The sequence below is a fragment of the Gymnoscopelus microlampas genome, assembly GCF_963454915.1.
Source record: "Gymnoscopelus microlampas genome assembly, chromosome: 9".
Classification (NCBI taxonomy): domain Eukaryota; kingdom Metazoa; phylum Chordata; class Actinopteri; order Myctophiformes; family Myctophidae; genus Gymnoscopelus; species Gymnoscopelus microlampas.
In genome coordinates, this window is record NC_139946.1 from 8,079,950 (window position 1) to 8,101,979 (window position 22,030).

At 42.3% G+C, this 22,030-nt stretch overlaps 2 protein-coding genes across 3 annotated transcripts; one reads left to right on the plus strand and one right to left on the minus strand.

The window, feature by feature from the left end:
• Window positions 1-205: 205 nt before the first annotated feature.
• Window positions 206-9,750, plus strand: ccdc17 (coiled-coil domain containing 17; the record flags this gene model as incomplete). Its single annotated transcript, XM_084065942.1, has 14 exons — window positions 206-421; window positions 1,613-1,681; window positions 2,200-2,308; window positions 3,044-3,182; window positions 3,338-3,442; window positions 4,025-4,158; window positions 4,473-4,595; window positions 5,367-5,542; window positions 6,997-7,082; window positions 7,344-7,559; window positions 7,805-7,940; window positions 8,331-8,417; window positions 9,248-9,358; window positions 9,628-9,750. 14 exons carry the CDS (start codon window positions 206-208, stop codon window positions 9,748-9,750), a joined length of 1,830 nt encoding a protein of 609 aa, XP_083922068.1.
• Window positions 9,751-10,326: 576 nt separating this feature from the next.
• On the minus strand, window positions 10,327-21,858 carry nasp (nuclear autoantigenic sperm protein (histone-binding)). Of its 2 annotated transcripts, none has more exons than XM_084066961.1 (14): window positions 21,692-21,858; window positions 20,034-20,075; window positions 19,772-19,882; window positions 19,429-19,509; window positions 18,585-18,694; window positions 16,821-16,873; window positions 16,273-16,343; window positions 15,306-15,379; window positions 14,304-14,492; window positions 12,999-13,171; window positions 12,155-12,229; window positions 11,897-12,001; window positions 10,999-11,130; window positions 10,327-10,530 (listed from the first exon to the last, which is right to left on the minus strand). In XM_084066961.1, the coding sequence occupies exons 1-14, from the start codon at window positions 21,733-21,735 to the stop codon at window positions 10,492-10,494; spliced, it is 1,299 nt and encodes a 432-aa protein (XP_083923087.1). In that variant the 5' UTR covers window positions 21,736-21,858; the 3' UTR covers window positions 10,327-10,491. The 2 variants fall into 2 exon arrangements, with proteins under 2 accessions (XP_083923087.1, XP_083923086.1); XM_084066960.1 differs by having other exon boundaries at window positions 16,821-16,876.
• Window positions 21,859-22,030: the final 172 nt, after the last annotated feature.

A 22,030-nucleotide genomic window follows, 5' to 3' on the forward strand; every position in this document is an offset into this window, starting at 1 on the left:
ACCCGGACACCAGGGTCTAAATGTAGGAAGAGTAGGGAGGCCACCTCCAACCACTGCACTACTTATATTGTATTAACATACTCTATACAGATTGGTTTAAATACAATTGTATTAATTAAAATACGTTCCGGATTGCAGCTTAAATGTTCCTGTGATCAACCGTTATCTCTCTACTGACTCTCTGAAACATTGACTCAGATCCCAGATGGAGAAGATGATGGAGTCACTGGGGCAGTTCAGGTGTGTAAACTGTTGCATGGTGTTTCGCTCCGGCGGGCTGCTAGACAAACACAAAGCATTGTTCTGCATTGGAAGTGACATCGGGGACCCTGTGGCCCTGAGGCAGAGACCTGAGCATCTCGCCAGAGACCGTGAGAGAGGTTTACAGCCTAAACAAGCACGAACCCCTGATCTTGTAAAGGTAAGCAAGCCAAACTACCCAACCAGTAAATAACACATGCCCAACTGGAGCAAGAGAATCCACACTCAACCAGAATGAATTTGCATTCACATTGTTCAAGATAAAAGCATCGGTTGGATAATCTCTTTTATATTAAGTACAGAGTAGAAAAATGTGCACTATGACGCGTGTCTGTGTGTGTGTGTGTGTGTGTGTGTGTGCGTGTGCGTGTGCGCGTGCGCGTGTGTGTGTGCGTGTGTGTGTGTGTGTGTGTGTGTGTGTGTGTGTGTGTGTGTGTGTGCACACCTGCTAGCTGAGAGGAGGGCAGAGACAACAACAGAGGAAAATAAGATGGAGGGATACTGATGCGTGTCAACCAGAGAGCCTGGCCCTGCAGACCCTCACTGGCGAGGTAAACCCTCTGATAAATAACTTCATCTGTCCCTATGACAACAGCCCAAGACATAAAGATAGCAACATCTTTTGTATCAACTTTGATACACTGTAAAATCCTCAGTGTTCATTTAACTCTCTGAGTTACAAATGGATAAAGTAACTCTGAGGATTTTACTGTGTAGTAATCCTTCACGGTTCATGTAGATTCAAAACAAAACAGACAAATGCTAAACACAAAGAACTCATCAGGGCTAAAGGGCTCTGTTTATTCCTTAAAAGATCCCTTTGTGTTCTCCTCACTAATTGGCATCTCAAACATCAATTTCATGGCTTGAAAAGTGTATTTTTGTGCAATCTTACACATTAGAGTTGATTGAGAAGGATGTTATAAACACCACTAAAACAGTATAATGTTTATGCCTCACCAAGCATGGTCATATCAGATTCAGTGATTATTGACTATATATGGCTGGACGCTATGGACAAAATCATTTATCACAACAAATACCTTTATATCAATATTGTGACGATAATATCCTTTTTTATGTTTAAGAAATGTTCTTAAATGACAATGGATCTTATACACTACAGTACAAGCTCATAACTGTGAGCTCAGAGCTTGTAGATTTGCTATTTTCATTCGTTTTGAACAAGTGACTGAAACCAGGAAAAGGAAATACATCCCAAATCCCAGATGATATATCTAGTCTCATATCACACATTCATTGGTATAATCAATGTATTGCATAGCCATAGTCAGTAGGAAGCAATAGGAAGGAGAATGTGAGTTACAAAGCATCTCTCTCTATGGCTCAGTTTCACAAGTTGAGGATGTCGATTGAAGAGACTCTGCCAAAGCCATCTAAGGGGAACACAGATACAGAGGTGAGTCCTTGTCTGATCTGCTTTCTTCACATGTTATATCTGTTCATCATCACACCGGGTGAACCATTAGACACTTTAATACTTTGCAAAAGTCTGCAACACAATTAGCTTTTATAAATCTGGTGTCATTCATATGGGCAACTACAGCTTGTTTTCTTAGGGATTATTATACAGATTATACATTTTTTATTAATCAAATAATCAAAAGTGTGTTTTCTATTGTTTATATCATCATTTATCAACATGTCTTTTTTTCAATTATCAATCAAATCGATTGTCTGATTTACCTCTTAAGTCCTATTTTATACTTTGTTGTACAAAATAGCCACGCTCATAGCTTGAAGATCTGCTATTTTTATTTAGCATTCCGAAAAAGAAAATAACAAATGTATTATTGTGTTAGCTTTATTAACTGTTGCACCCCTACATATAAGGAAAACGAAAAAAAGAAAAACAAATGCACATAAACTGCTAGAACGTACTTCTACATAAGTGACTCCCAGGTCTGTGGGCATCAGGTGGGTCACGGTGAGAGAATGAAGGAGATGAAAGAGATGGCGTCGCTCCATGAGCGCCAACTAGCTGAAATACAGGCCCACAACCAGCACCTGGAGCTACAGAGAGATGGTAGGAGACCGTCCTGTCTGAGCCTTCTTAAATCTCAACATTACTCTCAACTCATCCAGGAAATGTTCGTGTTCGATTCCCTTTTACACTGCTGTATATTTCTCAAAGTGCTGCTTACGTTTATGACTAGCAGTGGTGTATTTTTTTTAAATTTAAGTAAAAGTATCAATACTGCACTTTTCTTGAGTGAAAGTACAAAAGTATTGTCATCAAAATGTACCAAAATAAGTAGAAAGCACTCATTTTTCAAATGTATAAAAATCTTTTGAAAATAGCAGATCTACAAGCTCACAATGCGTCGCATCGCAACGCATTGTGAGCTTGTAGATCGGCTATTTTCAAATGGCTGACATGTATATAGGGCTGAAGTGGTTACTGTATGTTTTGTAATAATACTCAAAATCTGAAAAGTAAGTAACTAAAGTGTTCAAATAATTGTAATGGAGTAAAAGTACAATATTTGGTTCTGAAATGTAGAGGAGTAGTAAAAGTGTGTGAATAGACCTGCCTGTGTGTGCAAATTGGTAATCATTCATCTTAAGACTGAACTGTATTCGAACATACCAGTAGCAGATGCAATTTTTGTAAAGGTTAGAAAAATCTGAAATTGAACATTTTGAAACATGAAAATGTGCGTGTGCGTGTGCGTGTGTGTGTGTGTGTGTGTGTGTGTGTGTGTGTGTGTGTGTGTGTGTGTGTGTGTGCGCGTGTGCGGTGTGCGTGTGTGTGTGCCAGAGCTGGCCCGTCGGTTGGATGCCCTGGCGGGTCAGAACAGCACCAGTCACCTGGAGACTCTAATGCTGGAACTGAAAGAACAGGAGGAGAGGAACGAGGAAACGCTGCAGCAACTCACTGAACATATCAACGCACTGCAGTAAGTGTGAGCGTGTGCGTGTGTGTGTGTGTGTGTGTGTGTGTGTGTGTTTGTGTGTTTATGTGTGTGATAGAGAATATGGAGGAGTATAATTAGGACTGACAAATCTGGTCTTATAGCATGTGATCTGTGGTCTTCTGCGTGCCTCCTTTTAGGGTCAAAGTGGTCTCTGTGCCCGCTGACCAGCCTGAACCCAGGATGCACCCTGTGATGTTTGACCTCATAGCCTCTGTGGACGGTCCCCTCTCTAACCAGATAAGGCAATGGTCCTCATTCATACTAGACTAGAGTCGTTACCCTTTCATTTTGATGCGCTGGCTTTTTGTTACCTTTGTCTGGGCCCTGTTTAACCCATTTAGACCGTGGAAAGTATCCGTGTCATTTTAGACTTATTTGGCTATTCAAAAATAGCAGATCTACAAGCTCAAGCTACGAGCTTGTAGATCTGCTATTTTTGAAAAATCGTGAAAATATGTGCAAATCTTTGAATATATATTATACATATATTTCTTTTAAGCAAACATTTGTAAAATATTTTGTTCCAGGGACCCCCAGAAGCAAAGATTTGAGTTAAAAATGTTGTTTCAAAGATTTGCACAAACGGTCAAAGATTTTTCAAAAATAGCAGATCTACAAGCATACATACAAGCTTGTTTAATCTACTATTTTTGAATAGCCTAAAGTATAAAAAAATGGTTATAGCTAAAAATCTAAAATGACACAGTATGCGTTCCCGGTCTTAATGGGTTAAAAAATGTCACAGGTGTCACTGTAAATAAGAGTTTGCCCTACTGATCTCCGTAACTAAATGAGTAATTAAAGTCAAATCTCTCCATGTCCAGAGCCCTGCGGCTGGCCTACATGCAGTCCGGTGGGTCAGACCCAGCCGTTCTGGCCCAGATGCACGACCTACAGGCTGAGGCCCAAACAATGGAACAGACCACCGTTGGGCCTGGAGCCAAGGGCAGGAAGAAGAGTAAGAAACAAAGAACAAAGAAGAACTGTAGAAGAACTCTACTGTTACATGCAGTGGGCTTTATGAAATGTGTGTTCCACAATGAGTCCAATTCTGTAGGACGCAGCAGCAATGGACGAATAAGTCGATGCTGTGTCTTTACATTGATTTGATATTGAACTGCGTCCTAAACAAATTGCATCTCTTAAGTGAAAACACCTCAAGAGATGTTGTTAAACGTGACAAAAGTAAACTACCTTAGACCATCTGAGACATTGAAAAGACCTAAAATTGCAGGTAAAGTTTCTCAACCCCTTATCTCATGCTCTGTCCAGAGGTAAAGCCTCCTCAGTGCGGTCAGAGCTGGGAGTTGCTGGCTATGGAGCAGGAGAACCACAGACTTGAGGAGGAGATCCTCCGGTTACAGTTGGCCAGAGAGAGACACCACGGCCATGAAGGTAGGATACCCGTACGCTTCACAGAGGAACGAAGGGGACAAGCCCCCCTTTTGATCCATGGAGTTCACTGAGAATACAAAATCCACTTGTATTACAAAATGTGACAGGTCAACGCTCACAGAGAGGTGTTGTTTGTTAACGTGCAGTGTGCAGGGGTTTAGGTTTCGTTCCCTACCTATGTTGAATGCACTTATTGTAAGTCGATTTGGATAAATGACTGTAATGTAATGTAATGTTTAAAAAAAGTCTCCATCGAGCCTTAGACCAGTGGTTCTCAAACTTTTTCATGTCAAGGACCCCTAAATGAATGTGTATTTGGCCGCGGACCCCCATCTGAAAACATTTTGTGCCAAGGACCCCATACAAAATGGGTGGTGGTAAAAATGTCAAAACATTTTTTTCATTTTGAAAAAGCGTCAACATTCTTTTTTTTAATAGCTGGTGTAGGGCCCTGGGGGTCCCCGGACCCCACTTTGAGAGCCCCTGCATTAGACCACGCACCACCATAACTCTGAGAGTGCACAAATAGAACCAAATGGAACCTTGACCAATGCCTTAGACAAGTCGGAACCATCGTGATTATATAAAACATTATTTTTAATACTGGAATCTAGACAAATCTGAAGGTAAATCCTGTAGTTTGTGCTACCCAATCCTATCGCCGGCTCTATTATGGAATACGCTTGTCAACGACTGTAATCTTCCCAAATCAGTCTTCTATTGTGTTTAAGGCATGAATCATTGTCCTTTGTCTGTTGACGTGCTGTCTAGCAGCAGCGGGCACAGAGATCCAGCTGATGCAGAGGGAGAACCTCCTCCAGGTGGCCTCCGTACAGGCAGAGATAGAGAACCTTCGCCGGGAGATGGAGAGAGCCGCAGAGGGTCCGAGGCACCGCAGACAGCCCCCTCCACCCCCACCTCCGCTCCCATTCCCTCTGGCCCTGCTGGTACAGTACACCGTTTTCCCATTACCACTATGTTCAAAAAAGCGTATGTGTTCTATGTGGGATTAAGACATGCTTTGTCATACAGCGGTGTCGCTTGCTGAAAATCACAACGTTTCAAGCTTTGCACCATGTAGTTAGCTTGGAAAGCAGTTCTTTTTTTCTCCCACCAAATGTAATGGGTAACTTAGATAGATAGATATAGCTTTACTGATCCCGCAAGTGAAAATCAGGCGCCTGAGACAGCACAGTTTCATTTACAGATACAGGGCATTAAAGGTACAGTAAGATACATCCATAGGAAGAGTAACGTCACAAAAAGAGACCAACAATTATTTAAAAAGGTGTATACAAACATGTACACCCTATACAATCATCCTGCCTGATGCAGAACAAGAAAGAGAGTAGGCATATAAGCGTAGTTATGACACCGGCACAAACCGCAGGTAACATTACAGATGACAACAGAGTGGATGTTACAATAGTAGTCGCAACCCGCCGTGTTGCAACTGAGTCACGGAAAGACGATTACCGTTGACCCTTTACCAAACGGCACAAAGGACTGACGAAGTCCCTCCAACCTCGTCTTGGAGTGAAAGAACGAAGGAAAGAAGTCCTTCCTCTTGCTCGCTGATCTGTGGAGTGGAGTGGGTGGGAGTGGTTGGCCCTGATGGCCTCCAGCTTCCTCTGTACACAAACTTCCACCACATCCTCCACCCCGTCCAGTGTAGCCCCCACGACAGAGCCAGCCTTCCTTACCAACCTGTTTAGGCCAGTGGTTCTCAACCAGTGGTCCGGTGACCACCAGTGGTCCTTGAGGGGGTTCCAGGTGGTCCCCAGTTAAATGGAGAGTTGGTAACCAAATGGACCCTTACAGATGTTAACTCTTGAGAGTGCAAAATGAAACCAAATGGACCCTCACGGGTCCATTTGGTTTCATTTTACGCTCTCAAGAGTTACATTATTGTTAAAACATCTGCATTACTTAATTTACAAGAAGTCTACACAATTGTAGAATGTGGAAGAATTGTTATTTTTTATCAACAATTGCCTGTTATTTCTCCTATGGTACCAGGTACAAGTCTTCGGTCTAAAAGGCTAAAATCTGGTGGTCCGTGGCTCAAATGCCGAATAAATAATGGACCTTGATATGAAAAGGGTTGAAAACCACTGGTCTAGGCTAATTGTGCCACCAGCCCTCATGCCACTAGCCATTACAGACTGGTAGAACAACTGCAGCATCCGGTTACACACGCCAAAGGACCTGAGCATCCTCAGCAAGAACAGTCTTACTGTAGAGTTGCTGTCAATGTTGAGTCCTAAATTGAACTCATCAACTTTCTAACTAGGCATACAGAATGGCAGCAGACAGAATTGGCGACATTGAGTGAAAGCAAAAAATATTACACACAAATCATAGTAATGTGTTGATGTCGATATCCCTCTCCATTCCACAGCCCCAGGCCAGGCTCCCTTCCTCTCCCCTGGGAAGACATGTGATGGGCTCTCTGGACTCTCTGGGGCCAGCCACCTATGACCCTACGTCAGTCTACTAAACCTTCACAGATCCAAATCATAAGTCTATTTTTCACATCCAACTCAAATCAAGTAGTCAGTCCTAACTAGAGTTTATCATGTCATTTATCATGTTAAACATCATGTCAATCATAATCTGTTGTTGCAAATTATTTCTTTTGAATGTCTTGCCATTCTAGAAGTGAAAATAAACCTGGGTTTCAGAGTTGGTTTGGTGTTAGTCTACTGTATTCTATTCTATTTAGCACACATTCCCCTGGTTTTGCAGGGCTGGTTTTGTGATTTTCTATGACCTTGTGCTGGGAGTTGATACCACTCTGAGCGCGCTGCGTCTAGTCGTAGCTCTGTACTTGGGAGAACAGGAGGTAGGACGGCGGACCCCACTGCCCACTGTCCAGTGCCAGCCAGGAAGAGTACTGCCCTACACCCACAGCCTATCCCATAGAAACTACGCCTATCTTTCAGCCAAGCAGCAAGTTCCCAGGTATGTGTCATCGAGATGTATAGCTTGTAATAAACTGGCAAAATGTGAGTTGAGTGTTTTGTGGCTAGAATTCAACTCTCCACATTAGGGTAGATGAAATAAGATAATATAATATAATTTTACAACATCATTTCACAAAATTAAAATAATACTGGTACATTTCTTGTCCTAATATGTAGATAAAGCATTATACCATATTATGGGTTACCTTCAATTCATACCCATTTTTGCTGTTCTCTCTGAAGAATGCAACCATCTCCCTCACTCTCTCTGGTGGTGGAGTTTCAAGCAGCAGGAGGTGTGGATATTTATGGCCAAGAAGTGCAGAGACTGGTTTCCCTGGGTTGGGCCCGCCTGTCGCTCTTTGACCAATACAACCAGGTTCACACATTCTGTGACATACATCTCACTTTCTCTCACACACACACACACACACACACACACACACACACGATAAGTACCTGTATCTCTCGTATTGTTCAATAAAAAGAAATGTAATTTTATTGAACAATACGGGTGATACGGGTACGTATCGCGTGTCGGATCAACTTGTAACATCCGTGGCGCGTGGGTAAGAACTTTATATATGAAATCTGAACGTTTATGTACATGTGAGAGTTGTAAAAAAAATAGAAAACCAGGAACTTTCGGTTCCATGATGCTTGTGACAGACGAGCGAACCATGTGAACCATGGCTAAACCTGAAGCCACCCCCCCACACTCAGTCTGTAGTATGAGGACTAACTTTGCATGACTTCCCTCTAATAACAGGTCCATAGTGGCCACTGGAGGGCGCCAGTGCGCTGCCTGCCTGTGAGACCCTCACTAAGCACTAGCCAGCTCAACTGTGTACCACAGGTATAAGAACACATAATTATGTACATATCCCTCTATACAGAACATGTATGTAAAGTATATAATACACACGTCAGTCTTTTCCTATGAATGAATTTACAACCAACCTGTAGAGTATGAAGGAGGAGTTCACCCAAAAAAGTACTTATTTTCTATCAATTGCACACCCCATGAAGCCTTGAATGGATTTATTTTTGTTTTTGTGGCATTCCTAAGCCAATAATTTGATGACCGGGTGTGTATCCGGTAGGAGACACAAAAAATCTACTTTGTGTCTCCTACCGGATACATTAGCCGGTAGGAGACGGGAATCAAATTATTGGCTTAGGAATGCCACAAAAACTAAAATAAATCCATGGATTCAAGGCTTCATGGGGTGTGCAATTGATAGAAAATAAGTCATTTTTTGGATGAACTACTCCTTTAATACGGTATAACTGGTACATCTGCAGTGGTTGGAGGTGGTCTCCCTTAGATCCTACGTCAGGTAGGTTAACAAATAGTACTGCCTGAACCTCATACGTGCAAGTGGGATTGTCCTGACAGGGAGGTAGAAATTTGGTTTCCCACACAGGGACACCTGGGTTCAAACACCTGGTAGGACATGGAACTTAGACGCAGCTGGCACAAAACATTTACAAATGAGGGCCCGTGGCCATATATCAATTTGGGGGTTTGAGAATTACTGATTTAGAAGGCATTTTGTATTATTGGCCTCAAATGAAACGGTTATGGGTACGGCCTGGTGAGGATTGTGGTTTCAATCAGGGATTAGACTATCAACATATAGGTATAGCAAGCATCAGCGTGACAGGTGTGTGTTTTTCTTTGAGGTCGGCATCATGGAGTTGTGTATTCGGTTGGTCAATGCTCGAGATGGTGACCTGCAGGCCCTAGTAAAACCTGACCCCAACACCACCAGCCACTACATGTATCCCATTACTGTAAGTATGGCAAAGCGTTTCAGATATCATGAAAGACAGATTACCTCAACATGATTAAGTGTGGAAAATGCTGTATATAATCAACCGGACTAGGTAGCAAAATAAAATCAGTTAAAACAGTAGACACAACCTTTACGGTCTTCAATTTATAGTGCCCATTATTGGAAATGGGGTACAGACACATGAATCATAGTGGGTTCATGTATACAAAGTCTAGTAAGAATGCATTTTCATTGAAGTACACTGCATAGCATGCGTTCTGTCTACAGGCATCATCAAGTCCAGCGCCACACTCAACTCACCAACCCTTTGAAGACAATCACATTCCCTCTGACCACCCCTGCAATGAAGACAAGACCCCGCCTCCCACAGAGAAGCCCAATCACAGCTGAGGAGCAGAAGAGGGCATTTCCATTAATAAATGTGCATGTTGTTCAATGTTCCTCGCCTTTTGAATCATTTCCAGTTTAACTCCTCTAATGACAAGAATGTTTCACTGCATTGTATAGAGTAAATATTCTGCATTGTAGAGTAGGGGTGTTGGAAAAAATCGATTCGAATCGCGATTCTACTGTTGACGATTCAGAATCGATTCTCTTTTTTTAAAATCGATTTTCAATTTACCTTTGTGCGTTTCCATTATTATCAGTTGATAAAACAATTATAAAAGCTACATAAATGTACTCATGCCAGCAGATTGGAGCAGATCCTGAAATCCTATGTTTTGAGTCAAGAATCGTTTGAATCGGAAAAAAAAAAGTTTGAATCGAGAATAGTTTGTTTTGAAAAAAAAAACGATAAAATCGGAATCGTGACCCCAAGAATCGGAATCGAATCGTGAGATAGCAGACGATTCACAGCCCTATTGTAGAGTAAATATTCTGAACAGAAATTCCTGAAAATTGGTAATTTTAATCACAAACTCAGTGGGGGTGAGTGGATGGGGGTTGAGAACACTCAAACACGTGACATCTGCAAATCTCCTTTATTAATTCATTTTTACTACAAGTATACAAAACTGGACCGACCAATCTGTGAAAATGGTTCTTATTTACAAAAACAAAGTGTTGAAGGGCGAGGGGTCTGGACAGGCATGCTGTGCTGGCTTGAGGATCAGGAAGACATGAAGACCATCATGCTGATGACTGTACGGCGGCAGGCGGCTTTGCAGGCTACAGGAGAGAAAGAAAACACCATGAATACAAGATTATAGACTCCTTGTCCAAGCCATTGAGGCCTGAGGTTCTGATTCTGCAAAATGGCTCTAAATCCTAACGGTTTTCTGAAAAACTTATGTTTCTATATCAGTGGTTTTCAAACTTTTTCATGTCAAGAAACCCCAAAATGATAGTGGAATGCTCCATTTACCACTACGTTGAAGTTTCCCTGCCATCCGCTATACATTGAATTTATAATAGCTGGGTAAAAATGAATCTTTCCCGTTCCTCCTGACGGCCATCAAACAGTTCGAGATTCACATGTGGCAGAGCTAAAGCCAAAACACCAAATTAAACAAAAGACAAATGAATGTCAGGTTGTTTAAATGCATCCAAACGCACGTTTAGAGCTCAAGCTCATTTTATATCAATTATCCTGCGCGCCAGCTAGTACAGGTGTGTTAAAGCCCATCTATCACTCGCCTCCTTCGCCTCCTTCTCCTGGACTCCATTGCCGTTGCTGGCAGTGGAGCCTCCGCTGCCATTAACTGTGGCTTCCTGTTTGAGCTGCTTAGCATCAGCATCCTTATCTGGGCTCTCCTCCTCTGGTTTCCTCTGTAGATACAAAAACCAGGAACAACAACAACATAGTAAGGCTTCAAACTGTAACCGGGCCGTTCCTCTAAAAAGAATAGCACAAAAGCTTGGTGGAATTTGTAAAAATCTAAATGTTCGGGGCACAGATGTGAACCAACTTAACCTTCAACTCAAAGATTACCAGCAGAAATATTACCGCACTAGTCATGGATGGAAAACCATCAGCCTGTGTTAAAGCCCATTTTCTTACATCAACTGCCTCCATCTCGACAAAAACACATTAACAACCACCATTGCAAAACCACTATGCCAAAACAAACATGCACAATGCCCTCTGATCAGAGCTCAGATATTGGCACAAAAAAAGAAACCCTTGATTAGACAGGATAACACTGATTGCAGGCTAACACCAACTATGTACTGGGTTGGGCATGAGATGAACAGATGGAACACCAATGGTTTATCACCACCTACCCTAAAAAACTGAATTTAACTGCATGACTTAGATGTTCCACAGAACATAAATGAGGATGGTCCCCTTTACACAATCACAGAAATGTGTGGATTGATCTGCCCAACAGGTTAACAATTAGGAAAAATTTAGTTTTTTAAAATGTAGTCGCACAGCGAAAATATCAGATCTACAAGCTCACAAACAAAGCAGCAAAACTCGTTGCAAGCTTGTAGATCTGCCATTTTTGGGATGTGACACACGATGTGCAACCGAGAATGAATGAGCAGTTACGGCAGGATTACTAGATTTGAGGTTGTATAGATGCCTCACCTTTTTTCTGACCAGGTGGGAAATGTCTGAGACTGCTTTAGAAGACGAGGCACCATCAGACGGCTTGACTGCGATCTGCTTTACTGGGATCTGCTTGACTGTGATCTGAAAGGAAAGACAAGAGACGTCAAGCTTGGGGAGGTATACCCGCTGAGCTTCACGCTGTAGTACTAGCGTTTTCTTTTTGAAACATTCTCGAGCAACTGCTATGAACCGTTTGCACAACGCAACATTTCAAGTTGTGGACAGGATGCCTACCTGACTGGCTGTTGCAAACGCTGATGAAGGACCACCGTTTTCACTGGTGAATCCTGATGAAGTAGAAGCCCCACCCTGGAGGAGATTACAGTCTTGTGTCATTTGAAATCAAACTAAACAGCGGTTTTAAAGACAGATGTGTCAAAGAGCATCAAAATTGTAAATGTCAAAGCAAGGGGGGGCCTTACTTCCACCTGAGAACTGTACTGCACAGTAGTACCTACCAATAGGCCGTGTGCATAACTTTTTCCTGGTTTTATCGAAGGGGGAATACCCGTTTCCAGTTCCCCATAGCGTTGTTTGGTTGGCGCAGCAGCATTTTTGCAGCCCAGAACACATTTGACAGGTGTGTTTCTGGTTTAAATCTGCTGCAGCAAACAAAGCTATGGGAAACTGAACCGGACACAAGTATGCCAACTTCGGTAAAGCGGGACAACAGTTAAGCACATCGCCTATAGCAGGCCTAGTAGAGAATACATAACAGTTTACAGAGTAGCTTGTAAGAGAATATGGAGGCCGACCAATGGTGTAATGTCCAATAAGACGTCAAGGGCCGGTACTATGATCTCTAGTCGCTCTGTGGCCGCAGGAGTGGAGTGAGCACTGTTGCACAGGCTGTAAGACACAGCCCAGCAACAGCACATAACACAGACCGAAACTATGCACACCACCCACCCGCAGCCACTGCTTCACCAACAGTGGAGGAGAGTTCAAAAGGTGCGCTTACATAGATAGGAGAGAGTGTTGCATATAAGAAAAGAAAGAATTTCATTAAGAACCTGTGGTGGTGGCCAACCGTGCCGCCTGCCCACCAGTGTAATGCTCAAGTGTGCTGCCTACTCACCAGTGTGTGTTGGATGGCCTGAGAAGCTGCGCTGGCGGTTCTCTGGCTCTCCTTGGCATCTTCCACCTTCTCTTTGATGTCAGGCAAGAGCAGCTTGAGTTCTTCCATCTCCTTCCTCTCATCAGCCGCACCATCTGTGCCCTCTGCTGCGGCGATCGCCTCCTGCAGCATGGCTGCACACAAGACAATGTACACATCACCTCCTGGTTTCATTTTAAAAAGACACGTATACGTCTTGCTCTCCCTTTAACCCATTTTGGGCAGGAAACCTTATTTGTAACTATACCTTTCAGGACGGGAAGCCCTTTTTGAGGTTCCTGTTGCCATGTAAAGTATATAGCAACAATTCTTTGTAATTTTTGAATAAATTAGACAACTTAGGTCAGAATTCAGAAGGCATTTTAGAATCGGCCTCAGGTCGAAATGGGTTAAAGTGTTGAAAAGTACAGGTGTAAGACAGGCCCCACAGTATACAGGCATAATGCAAGCCCTTGGTTAATCGCTCGTCTAAATAACTGTCTCTTAAAATGCTTAAGATGCAAATTAAACTTGGGGGAAAAAAAGTGGAATATCTAGGTTACAACTGGACGACATTATTGAATGGGAATATAGGTTGCTGCCTTCAGGAAGGAGATACGGCGTTCCAACACACAATAAGGTCAGCCTGGAGAAGCCCTTTGTCCGTCAGTCGACTTTGAGGCTTAACTTAAGAGCCTGGCCAGGGGTAGGCCGAGCAGTGGACATTGCTTGTCTTAATGTTTTCATGTATGCAATTTGTTTTGCTTCCGTTTTATGTCAAATGTGAGCATTACGTGTTGCATACAATTGCTGCTGGGTCGCAAGACACATTTCAGTGTGAGCTGATAAGGTAAATATCGTAATTAACAATATGGCATCTGAGCTTTTGGTAATGAAAGTATAGTTTAATGTTGCCTTTTCCTACATAAAAGGACGTATCACTATCCACATGACTAGCCATGATCAGCTTATATTGAAATTGGCATGTGGGTTGTTGAGTCGACAATGTCACAAAACACCTAGATTTGATTGCCCAACAAATTTCACAAAATCGGATTGGCCAACAAATGTGACATGCAGATTTGACTGGCTACGCTTTGAGTGACGTAGTGCTCTGATCAGCGAAACTACCGTAGATGTTCAGGCCTGAAAATCTACTTTGTTCTTGCGCGTAAATATCCTCTGAAGGCACCAAAAGCAATCCCCCAAAAACATCACATTATTGATGAGGTATTCGGTCAAGAATATTGTGACACTGCAACATTTTATTATCCAGGCGTGTCTTACCGAGCCGATTCTCGATGACCTTTATGGAGCTACTGTAGTGCTGGATGGCCTGGCTGTACTGGTCCATGTAGCAGAGAGTGGTTGCAACGTGGTAATGGCTCTCAGCCAGCAGACGGCTGTGGGCAGGTAGATGCTTCAGCTGCAGTGCGAGGCACTCCTGGAAGTCCTCCAGGGCCTGGGGGTAATTACCTGGAGGACAGACATGCTGTTAGACACAACAACAACCATGATGGTATTTTGGGGAAACGGAGAAGAGATTTGTCAGATTATGGTTTGAGAGTCAGGTCAGTAATACAATAATGACCAGCCGTGCTGCAACATCACAGCTGTAATCAAGTGATGTTAGGGTAGGGACAAGATTACATGCGATGTTAGGGTAGGGACAAGATTACATGCAAACAAGTGGTGTTAGGTTAGGGACAAGTGCTTTGAACTCTCTTATTGAAGCAAACTTTTTATGGCTAGGGCTGTCACGATTACAAATTTAAGTTTACGATTAATTATCACTCAAATAATTGCGATTAACGATTTAATTGTGTTTCTGTCGTTGAAAATGAATGGAACATTATGAATAGAAATTACATTTCTGTTTGGCTTTTAGCTTTTGTAAACAAAAGTTGCACAGGGCAGATATGACAAATAACACATATTTAATTACTTTATACTTAAAAATAAACACATTTATTTACTTTATACTTAAAAATAAAGAAAGTGGAAATAGCCGATCTACAAGCTCAAAACGCATCGCGACGCGTTTTGAGCTTGTAGAACTGCAATTTCCACCATTTTTGAAAATAGATGACATTTAACATGGAATTGATTATGACGATTATGCAAAATAATTGCGATTAGAAGATTATGTAATAATTGTGACAGGCCTATTTATGGCATGGACAAAATTACAAGAAGTCATTGTTCTTCAGGGATGTCAAATGCCTAGATGGAATCAATGAGGAAAACGAGGACTGGTTTAGTCTAGTTTTGGAGACCATTAAATCCTACCAGTTTCAGCACCGACTTCCCCAAGCTTCAACAAGGCCTGTGCTGCCATCAGCTGATCATCCTTGTTCTCTTTTCTGTATAGAAACAAAAGGAGCAAAGGGTTTTTTCAAAACAATGTTGCAAAGCGTTTTACACCAGAGGTTGAAAAGTAGTCTCAAATCAATTCACAGTTCAAACAAGGAAATGGCTTGAACACCGTGAACTATATTGTGCATATTATATAGAGAGAAAGAGAATTCAGAATAGTTTTACCAACACTGAAGTAGTAAGTAGAATCAGATCCCATAAACATGGCAATGTTTAGTATAGACGAAAAACAGTACTTTATAAAGTGCCGACGTCACCGCTTGACAAAAGGATGTGCAAGCTTATGAAAACACCTTCCTGACAAATTTCTCTTTGAGAAAAGACTATATACACTTTGTCTCTGACAAAACATAAAAGATTCAACTGAACTGAAAGTGATGACAAACACTTTGTTGAAAATATGCCTGGTTGAGCAACAAATAAAGCTGTGTCATGCACAGCGTTTACAGCTGGCAAGCTTAAATCAAACTAGGACTTTGCCAGCTTTTCAGTGCAAGGTCTGGTACGCACAAATGGACAACCATTCAAGTTCAGTAGAGACTACCTGAAACTTCCAGGTCTTTCATATCAGAACTGTGGTTAAGTAAAAGCTTTTAGTACTCCCATGAGTGTGATACCCATATTAAGCTGCAGTATAAACATGAACCGTCAAATAACTGAAGTTGTATCCAATATAAAGTACCACTTAAAGAGCATGAATGTCAAAGGAGTGTAGCTTCATGAGACTCCCTACAAAGCAGGTAAGCCTAACAAGTCGTTACGTTTGTTCTACGGTTTTGATTGAGCTGTAAGATGCGGACACACAATGAACTGAAAATGAAAAAAGTGAAGTGTAATGAAATAGGCATGTTAGCATCTCAAGGCACAAAATGATCTTTACCTTTTGTAGATTACTTTAGCCACCTCTAGCATCTCCCATGCCAACTGCAAGTTGCCTACCTCATCTTCTTCCTGGAAACAGAGGGGCATTACAATCTCAACGTCAAATATAAATGCTGTCATCTATACCATAGACAAGACACCGCTTCTGGCCATTGTACGTCAACGGTGCACTCATTGACAAGGCAAATTGCCATAACTTCGCCGCAAAAATATGTGGTACCTAGTAGAGACTAAAGCATTTTCTGTTTTATAACCACTAAAGTAAGATAAGTATTGTTTCACGAACACATGTTTTATTTATCCTAGCATCATTTCAGTGAAAATTGGTTGAAATGCAGCAGATCTCCGGCTACAATACTTTTTTATTGTGGAGAGACCCCCTGCTTCAATACATTGCAGTGTATCTATTAGTAGCTAGTTGGAACCCATTTGTTTCTATTAGCATTGCTGCTAAATAATGCCCACAAGCTACCAGTGCATATTTCTTAGAAAGTGCACAGTCACATCGTAGCCAACATCAGACGCTTACAGTTTACAGGCGCCTACCTTGTCTTCAGCATTTTCTCCATCATCGTCGTCATCTTCATCATCGTCGTCATCTTCTGAAGAAGCAAAGAACAATTAGATGGAGCAATAATTTAGTTCAACGGCTGCGGGAGCGAAACCATAATATGGCATGCAGTTCACCCAGGTGCATTTTATCAGTTGTGTAGACCTTTATTCCAGCAACAGACTCAACACCTTTATTCCAGCAACATGTTAAACACCTATAACTGTGCTCCGATACCAATAATTCCCCGACTTGTGCACCAGCTGAACAGTGGACTGTACGCAAAGTTCTACTACCCTCAGCATCTTCTCCCTCAGCATCTGCCGACGGAGCCTCAGCCTTTTCTTGTTCATCAGAACTCGGCGCCTTCTCAACGTTCACAGATTCCTTTCCAGGAGATGCAGCGGGAATTGTCCCAGCGTCAGTCACAGTAGGACTGGGACTCTTCTCCGCTCCATTTACTGGCGCCTCGCCAACAGAGCCGATGTCCGTCCCAGACACAGCACACGGTTCCGCTTCAGTCACAATAATCACCACAGGACTCTTCACAGCATCATCAGCAAGACTCTTTACAGCATCATCCACCACTGGACTCTTTACAGCATCATTCACCACTGGACTCTTCCCGGCATCATCCACCACAGGACTCTTCCCAGCATCGGCCAAAGGAGGACTGGGACTCCTCTCGGCTCCATTTACAAGACCCTCTTCGACAGAGCTGGAGTCTGCCACAGCCATCACAGGACTCTGATCCGCCACGGTCACAACCACCTCATCACTCTTCTCTCCTTCCTTCACAGACTTGGGTTCCTGCGGTTCATTTTTGATAATGGCCACACCGTCTTCTGCCTTCACCTCCGTGGCAGTGCCCCCATCACTTGACTCCACTTTGGTTTCTGCCCCCTCGATCTTTTCCGGTTCAGCCATTGCCTCATAAACCTGTCTGCGTAGCGCGTCTCTCTCATCGTCTGTACCAGAGAACAGCGCGTGAGGAAGTTTCTGAGCATCTATCAGTTTAAACGTACAAGACCACTTGGTAGAGGTTTGGGTTGTATAGTTACATTGGCATGATGCAACTCCAGGTGGGCAAGAAATCAAAAATAATTGCTCCATTGATTAGAAATTGATAATTCAAAATATGCTCCTCATTGACTTGGATTGTTCGTTAAAACAGCTCTCAAAGTCATTATTTTAGCACATAAATGAACGCAAACAAAGTTGATTCAGACAATATAGATCACAAAACCCAGTACGGTTTGTTTTTTAATAAAAATGTGACTTCCTGTTGATTTTGCAATTTTTATTAATAAGAATAGCCAGACTGGATCCGGGGATCTTCAAATAGTAAAATCAATTCATAATAAAAAATAAACTGTACTTTGTGATGTTCTATATAGTCTGAATCAGCTGTTTGTTTACGGGCTAAAAGAGTAGAAAAAAGAGTGACTTTTACAGTACAACGCAAGTCAATGAGGAGCATATTTTGAATTATCAATGGAGTTTTGTCCACCTTTGGAGTTACATCATGGCAAGGTAACTACACAACCCAAAAATCGACCAAAGTGGTCTTGCCGTTTAAGGATACCAATAACGCAATTTCAGGATTATACCATTGGCTGGAACGCAAGCTTTGACCACAAGTTAAAAAAGAAAAGCTCATACATTAGTAATCCAGCAACTTTTCTGGTCATCACAATTAGTAAACAGTAACTTTTCTGGTCATCACAAAGCTTAAACCATTTCCAATAAAGCGTACTGACCGTCAAGGTTGTTAGCACTCTCAATGTTGGGGTTCTCAGGTTTATCCTCCTCCCCGTCTGATTCCTCTGGGACTCCCTCCAGAGCATTGCCAAGAACAGTGTTCTCCATCCTGACAAAACAATCCTGAAATGTCATCTGGGCAACAGCAATGCTGCTAAATGATAAGCTATTGTACCAGTCTAAGACAAGACCCTAGGTATATTCTTCACTGCATATTTGTATAATTTCAATTTCTTTAAAGTTAAAAACCGGCTCTTTTATACCCGAGTAGACGTTAACCCCAACAATGTTTGAAAGTGAAATATCCCTTTAATAAAAAGGTATTCAATCAATGTTATTATGATAGCACAATTTACAGAACAAGTACCAACAACATTTCGCTGCTTGTACTATGTGACACAACTTTATTCTTTCAAAGGGAAAGTCTATATAACGATAGGGCAGTGTTAACATGTTCCAAAATTCAGGCAGTGCGTGTGGTATATGATTTCAAACTAGTTTCCAAGCTAGTTTACATTATCATCAAGATGTGAGAAACTACATTCAGAGGATGATTTATTTGCAATGAAATTTCTTCAATCTACCCACACCGTAAAACAATAATGTTCCCTAGTAGTCAGGGTATTTGCACATGTTATTTGTACTCCTCATTTACCCAGCCTATTAGCCTAACCATTAGGAGCAGTGGACACAATTAATACAGCAGTAACAGCACCCAAGGACTGAACCAGGGGCCTTCCGATTCCCAGCTCTACCTCCTAAGCCACATAACTTGTTACAAAGTAAGATATGCAAAATAAGGATAATGCATGTTGTCATGTGTGCACCAAGCAGCATACCAACCTTGCTAGCTCCAGCAGGGACTTCCCACACAAGAAGAAGGCCTCTCCACACTCATCTGCAGTGTCACCATACCTCGCAGCCCTGGACAATGAGGACAAAGTCCCACAATGAATCTGGGGGTTCATTCACAAATCCAAGTGTATATACTTCCCATTAAAGACTGCTGATGCCTTCAGACATGCACACTTTAAGCATAGAAGTAATGTATTCCAAGACTGCTGAAATGCCTTTACACAGACACGCAGGTTTAATAACTAACATAACATTTTAATTTAGTCTATGAATGCACCATGTTAACATTATATTTTAGCAGCCCTAGCCCCATGTCTAATGTAACACTCACAGCATTGCACAGGCCTCCTGGAAGACATTGACAGCTGAAACAAAGTCGCCCATGACCAGATGTCTGTTCCCTGTGCCGATGAGTTTCTTTGCCTCTTCCATAACGTCAGTACTGTAGATTAGAACACATCACATAGTTAGACCAACACACGGATGGTAGGCTAAGGTTCAAGCAATGTTTTGACACCTACTGTTGAAAACGAGGAGGAGAAAAAAGAAAGGCAGATCTAGCTGCCGATCTTGTACATCGGCTCAGTGCTCACCTGTCCGGCGCAGAAGTGGATGAACAGGGCTTTTCTTCCATGCTGTAAGAGAAGTACATGGTAAAGAAAGTAACATTAGTTGTACGGTCTGATGCAGGGGTCTTCAACAGGAGGTCCGGGACCCCTAGTGGGTCCTCAGAGTAACAACAGGCGGTCCGCCAAATCTTTGTGTGATATGATATGATTATTTACCTTAACTCTAGCATCCCTTTTCTGGGGAGAACTTTAGCCAAAAATAGCAGATCTACAAGCTCAAAACGCCTCGCGCTGCGAGCTTGTAGATCGGCTATTTTTGGCAAAGAGGTATAGGTGTAGAGGGAAAAAAGAACAGTAAACGTAAACAAAAAAAGTTGAATCTAAAACACAATATAGAGGGGGTCCTTGCTTCATCTCTCTCTCAGCTAGGGGGTCCTTGGGCTGAACACGTTGAAGACCCCTGGTCTTATGTGATGGACGTTTAACCAACTCTAGCCTTAGAGCAAGACATTTTATCTTTTTTTTTTATCGACATTTGAATATGATAGAAACGAAAGTAGAAGTCAGACTCGATAAAATACATTTATGATAGTTTTGATCCAAGGCTAAACCAACTCATACGTTTTAAGCCTTGCCCAAAAGTTGAAAGACAAAAACACCAACTTGTTTTTTACACCATGCCCTGTATGATCCATACATTGTAATAAAGATGCAAATCGTGCTTGCATCAGAGTTGTGGATGTGTTTATATGGCGCACTACTGTCAACCAGTGGTGGAAGAACTACTCAGATATTTTACTTAAGTGAAAGTAGCAATACCACAACATAAAAATACTGTTAGTAGGCAAAGGCCCGTGTTCAAAATGTTACTTGAGTAAAAGAGTACAAGTATTGGCAGCAAAATATACTTGGAGTAAAAGTACTCAAATGTTTGAAAATGTCAGATCTACAAGCTCACCACGCGTCACGATGCGGCGCGTTGTGAGCTTGTAGATCTGCCATTTTCAAATAGCCCATGTATAACATAGGGCTAAAGCGGTTAATGTACGTTTTATAATATAATAATATTGTACATTTGCATAGTAACTAAAGTTTTCAAATAAGTAGTGGTAATGTACAATGTTTGCCTCTGAGATGTAGTGGAGTATAAGTAAAAGCACTGAAAATTGGAAATAGTCAAGTAAAAAATAACTAAAGATTGTACTAAAGTGCAGTACTTGGTAGTAAATATACTTAGTTACTTGTTGTGGAGTGGATGTGTTTACATTCTATAAAATACCCCACTTAACAGCCCAACGGTGCATCACTGCTAACTGGAGTTATGACCGAATGCACCGGGGGATCATACAACAATAAAAGCCTGGAGATCGAGGCTATACAGCAGGCAGAAATAATACAATGCAGCGTTGCTGCTCACTGGACTCGATACATACAGACCAAGGTCGCTAATGTTATGCTAACTAGCGGGAAGGGGGGAAAATAGCCGATCTACAAGCTCATAGCGCGTCGCGGAAGCGACGCGCTGTGAGCTTGTAGATCGGCGATTTTCCACACGCGTCACCGCCGTACGCCGAAGTAGGCGTTAGCCACACGCTAACCATAGCCACCGCTGCTAACAATACATCCGCGGCTGCAGAGACAGAGACAGCGTCGACCGCACTTCCAAAGCGTTTGTCCTTTACCTTCCAGAGCTGGACGATGATGCGGCGGGGGTCTCCTCTGGCATGGTGGTCGCACTGGGTCAACGTGTGTAGGGACGCAGGAAAGCGATCGGGGAGAGACAGAGAGAGTTGTTGTGGCGAACGGGGCCAAGATCTTCCTTCTCCTTGCAATGCTTTTCTTCAGGGCTTTGTTGGCGCGCTTAAATAGAGAAAAGGACACCTCCCACTTCCGCCTGGTCTTCTCGCAACGCGGGAGATAGTCAGCCGTTGCCATGTCCGCTTATTATAAGCGACTTTGGGCTTGTTTTTCTGTTAAGTTGCCTGGCTGTAAATATATTGGTTAGTTGCGGGTTGCGGCTT

Bases quoted from the DNA above. Each gene is read 5' to 3' on its own strand.
- nasp (XM_084066960.1), bottom strand. From the start codon at position 21,735: ATGCCAGAGGAGACCCCCGCCGCATCATCGTCCAGCTCTGGAAG. The intron at 14,493-15,305 runs GTAGGATTTAAT...TCTGTCCTCCAG, and splicing joins GGAAGTCGGTGCTGAAACTG to GTAATTACCCCCAGGCCCTG. The intron at 10,531-10,998 runs GCGAGTGATAGA...TCTCTCCTGTAG, and splicing joins AGGAGAAGGAGGCGAAGGAG to CCTGCAAAGCCGCCTGCCGC.